This window comes from Leucopleurus acutus (genome assembly GCF_964270905.1).
Source record: "Leucopleurus acutus genome assembly, chromosome: 16".
Classification (NCBI taxonomy): domain Eukaryota; kingdom Metazoa; phylum Chordata; class Mammalia; order Artiodactyla; family Delphinidae; genus Leucopleurus; species Leucopleurus acutus.
The window spans coordinates 20243540-20247332 of NC_139158.1; the positions used below are offsets into that span (position 1 = coordinate 20243540).

At 60.6% G+C, this 3793-nt stretch overlaps 1 protein-coding gene across 1 annotated transcript; it reads right to left on the reverse strand.

Moving 5' to 3' along the window:
- Positions 1-342: 342 nt before the first annotated feature.
- CHP2 (calcineurin like EF-hand protein 2) lies at positions 343-2747 on the reverse strand (the record flags this gene model as incomplete). The annotated part of the gene is made up of 7 exons (XM_082856945.1): positions 343-396; positions 595-717; positions 1500-1561; positions 1751-1881; positions 2004-2084; positions 2193-2265; positions 2681-2747. The coding sequence occupies 7 exons, from the start codon at positions 2745-2747 to the stop codon at positions 343-345; spliced, it is 591 nt and encodes a 196-aa protein (XP_082713071.1).
- Between the last annotated feature and the right edge of the window lie 1046 nt (positions 2748-3793).

A 3793-nucleotide genomic window follows, 5' to 3' on the forward strand; every position in this document is an offset into this window, starting at 1 on the left:
TAGCATCATTTTGGTCCTTGGATTCAGCTGTGCCTGAGACACTTCCAGACCTTCCCAGTTTTCTGGATACTTCCACACTTTTTCAATACACGAGCCCATAAAATTCTTTTTTAACTAAAATCCCTTTGATTTGGGTTTTCAGTCACTTGCAACCAAAAATTTTCTGGCTGATTCACAGATCTGAGATCAAATGAGTTGGTAAACACCCCTCCAAGCTTTTCTCCTTGGTCCTAGTTAGAGCTCAGTGTACAAGTAAGAATACAGTTCACTGGGGCTGGGCCGCCATGAGGAGTCGTCCCAGGCAGAACTGGTCCATGTAAGCTACCCATGGCACAAAGGGGGTCACTTCAGGATCCGGATGCTCATTTTCTGCTCGATGTTCATCTTCTCTAAGGACTGCGGGGAGACGGGTGGTAGTCAAGAGGCTTGAATTCCAAACCTCTATGCTTCCAGCCTCCTCTCCCATCCCCCAGGCCCCATGATTCCCTGGGGGAGCCCCTCTCTTTCTGCCGTCCTCCTTCCAACTTCATTTCCCATGTCCACCTGTCCTAGGGACTCCCGGTCTCAACTTCCCAGGCCTGAGGGCATCCTGACCTTGGCGAACTCCAGGAAGGACACAGCGCCATCCCCATCTTCGTCGGCTTCCTGCACTGTGCGGTCGGCAATGCTCTCCAGCTGCTCTTCTGTCACCTGTACCCCAACCATCAGCCGGAGTACCTGGGTGGTGGAGGAAGAGACAGAGACAGCCATAAGGAGGAGGCGCAGAGACTACTGACACCATCCCCCAAACCTTGTCCGCATCACCCCAAATGTTAGAGCCAGTTTTGTAATCCATCCCTCATTCATTTTCCCCCGATTCCAGTCACTTCCCACCACAGCCCCCAATAATCCCCTCATTGCTTCTCCATCCAACCCCCCATCTGTCATTCACTATCCCACTCTCACCTCAATAATGCGCACAAGCTCATTACTCAAGCCCAACCTTAGGACCCAATCTCTGCCTATCCTCCACCCCATCCCCCATCTCATCCTCCAACTAGTCCCAAATCCATCCCCCACCTCATCACATCTATCCCAGAGTTTCTCAGTCTCAGCACTATTGACATTTGGGGCCAGATAACTCCTTTCGGTGGGGGGAGGGGTATTGTACCCCTGGTACCCAGGGTACCACCCTGGGTATTGTAAAATGTTTAGCAGTGTTCCTGACCTCTACCCACTAGGTCCCAGGAGCACCACCCCGTCAAACAAAAAGGTCTCTACATATTGCCAGTGTCATTCAGGGGGCAAAATCACCCCCAGTTGAGAGCTACTGATCTATTTCCAACCTCATACCCAAATGTTCCCCATCCCATCTCCCAACTAACCCACGCTCCAACCCCACCCACTCCTATTCCCCGCCCAACACCCCAGTCATCTGCATCTCCCACCCACCAATCATCCCTCCATCGCCCACAGCCGTTCTGTTCTACCACACCCCCCTTCCCTTGGGTTCTTCCAACCTGCAGCATCTCATGCCTGGAGATCTTTCCATCTCGATCCAGGTCATAGAGCTGGAATGCAACTGGGAAGAGAGTGGAGGGGGAAAAGGAAGGTGGGTTTTCCCTGCTTCTCTTCCCTCCAAAGTTCACCTTGGAGGAGTGGGGGGTGCGGGGGGCACCAATGGGCCCACACAGGGAGTGGAAGGTGCCTGGGCCCTCTCAACGGGTGTGGTCAATCTGGGGTCTCACTCGGGTAGGGGGCACAGACTCACAGCGAAGTTTGTTCATTCTGCTGTTGAGGGGCTCGGGTTCCTGAGGGTCCCGGTTTCTGAGGTCCTCAACATCTACAGGTCGGAAGTGAGCCAGGACTCTGACAAAGCCTGGGAAGTCCAGTTGCAGACTCCTGGGGGGTGGGGGGAGGCAGGCAATGGTGCAGGCGCGGTGGTCGCCGTGGCCCCGCCTCTGCCTCAGTCGCTAACCTCCCCCGACAAGCTCTCACCTCCACCTCCCCACCCGCGGGCTCACCCGTCAGGGAAGAAGCTGTCTATAATGCGGTCTCCCAGAGGGTTCACGGCCAGAGCCCCGATCTCCTGCAGATCTACGCGGCTGGAAAGTCAAAGTTTAAGGGGAGTGGGGCAAAGACGGAACATGGTCAAGGAGGGGACGGGGTCAGAGAGGCAGAGGTGAGGGGTCAGAAGGCCAGCTCCGGCTCACCTGAGGTAGCCCTTCTCATTCTTGTCAAGCGCTCGGAACCGGTGGTAGAGGCGGAGCAGACTGGCCTGCGAGACTGCGGGGGCGGAGGCGGACGGTGACTCCCCGAGGACTCTGGGGACGCGGCCGAACCCCGGGGCGCGCTCCATGCCCAAGGCGGCCGCGGGGGTTGAGCGGGGGGCGGGGGGCTGGCTGGAGGGAGGCTCCACCCGGGCCCCGGGGCCGAGCGGGCGGGGTGCGACCCGGGAGATCCGGGAGACCCAAAGAGACCAAAGCCACCCCCCCATCCGCCTCCGGTCCTGCAGGCTGCCTCGACCCCGGCTGGAGGCTACCTGGGTGCCCGCAAGCCCGGAGCCGGGACCCCTGAGTGAACGCGCCCCACGCCCGCGAGCCCGGCCGCTAGGATCTTCTAGGTTCGCCCGGCCCCGGGACCCTCCCCCGGAGCCCCCCGGAACCCTACTGGGTCCCCGGGCGCTATGCGCCGCACTCACAGCCGGTCTCCCGCTGGATGCTGTCCACGTCGGGGATCCTGGCGGCGCGGGAGCTGCGGGAGCCCATGGCCGAGCTGCGCCGGGGCCGGCGTCCTCCCCTCCCGCCTCGCAGGCGCGGCCGCCTGGTGGCCCCTGGGCCGAAGGCCACAGCCCTGGCGGGGAGCCAGGCTCCTGAACCCCGCCGTTCCTCGCCTCCCACCCGCGACCCGGGCGAATAGAAAACCGTGCCAGTGTGGCGGGGTCAGCGGGGCGGGAGCGAAGAACGCGCGGTTGCATCCCGAGACTCTGAGGTCGGGCGGGGAGGGGAGGGGAGGGGCTGGGCTGGGCCGGGTCCGCCGGCCGCGAGTCCCCGTTCCCACTCTCGCCCCGGCACCGACCCGCCTCCTCCCGCCCGGCCCAGCCCTCCCTCCCGGCCCTGGGCCTCCCGGGTGCCGCCGAGCAAGGCTCGAGCGAGGTCCGCCCTTCTTCATCTGGAGACAGAATCCAAGCCCTTCTGGGAAGTGGGTGACGGGTGGGCAGGGGAGCTAGACGCATTCGTCCCAATCCGGGATGGCCCCAGCCTGGGGCCCCCTCGGGCCTGGAGGCAGAGGCCTTGAAAGAGTCCCAAACGGGGCTGAAGCGAGGAGGGTTGGGAGGCAGAGAGCAAGGGCTGGTTTAAGTGGAAGGAGCGCCGGGTTTGAAAGACCTGGATTGGAATCCCAGCTATGCTTCTCTCTCTGGACAAGTCAGCGTATCTTGGTTTCATCTCTTTCGTTTGGTCCACACAGCCTTGTTGTTTAATTGAGTCAATGCTTAAAAATCTGGATGTTTAACCCCAAATCCCAAATTCCTGGCTTCTGAAAAATCAGATCTGACACCACTAGGCCCGCAGTCCTGCCTGGCGCCGCTTGGGGGCAGCTGGGAACAGCTGCCATGTGTAGAGGGGGCATCCTGAGGGGTCCTCTTGCTATAGCCCCCAGCCAGCCCGGCTGCTCCCTTATGAGCCCTATTGGGCTCTGGTAGAAGCTCCAGCTAAGGGACTGACAGCCCTCCGACCAGCCCTCAAGCACCAGGGGAATCCACATACAGCCTGAGGGGGCGTTACAACCCTCACTGTCGCCAACCTTACAGCCC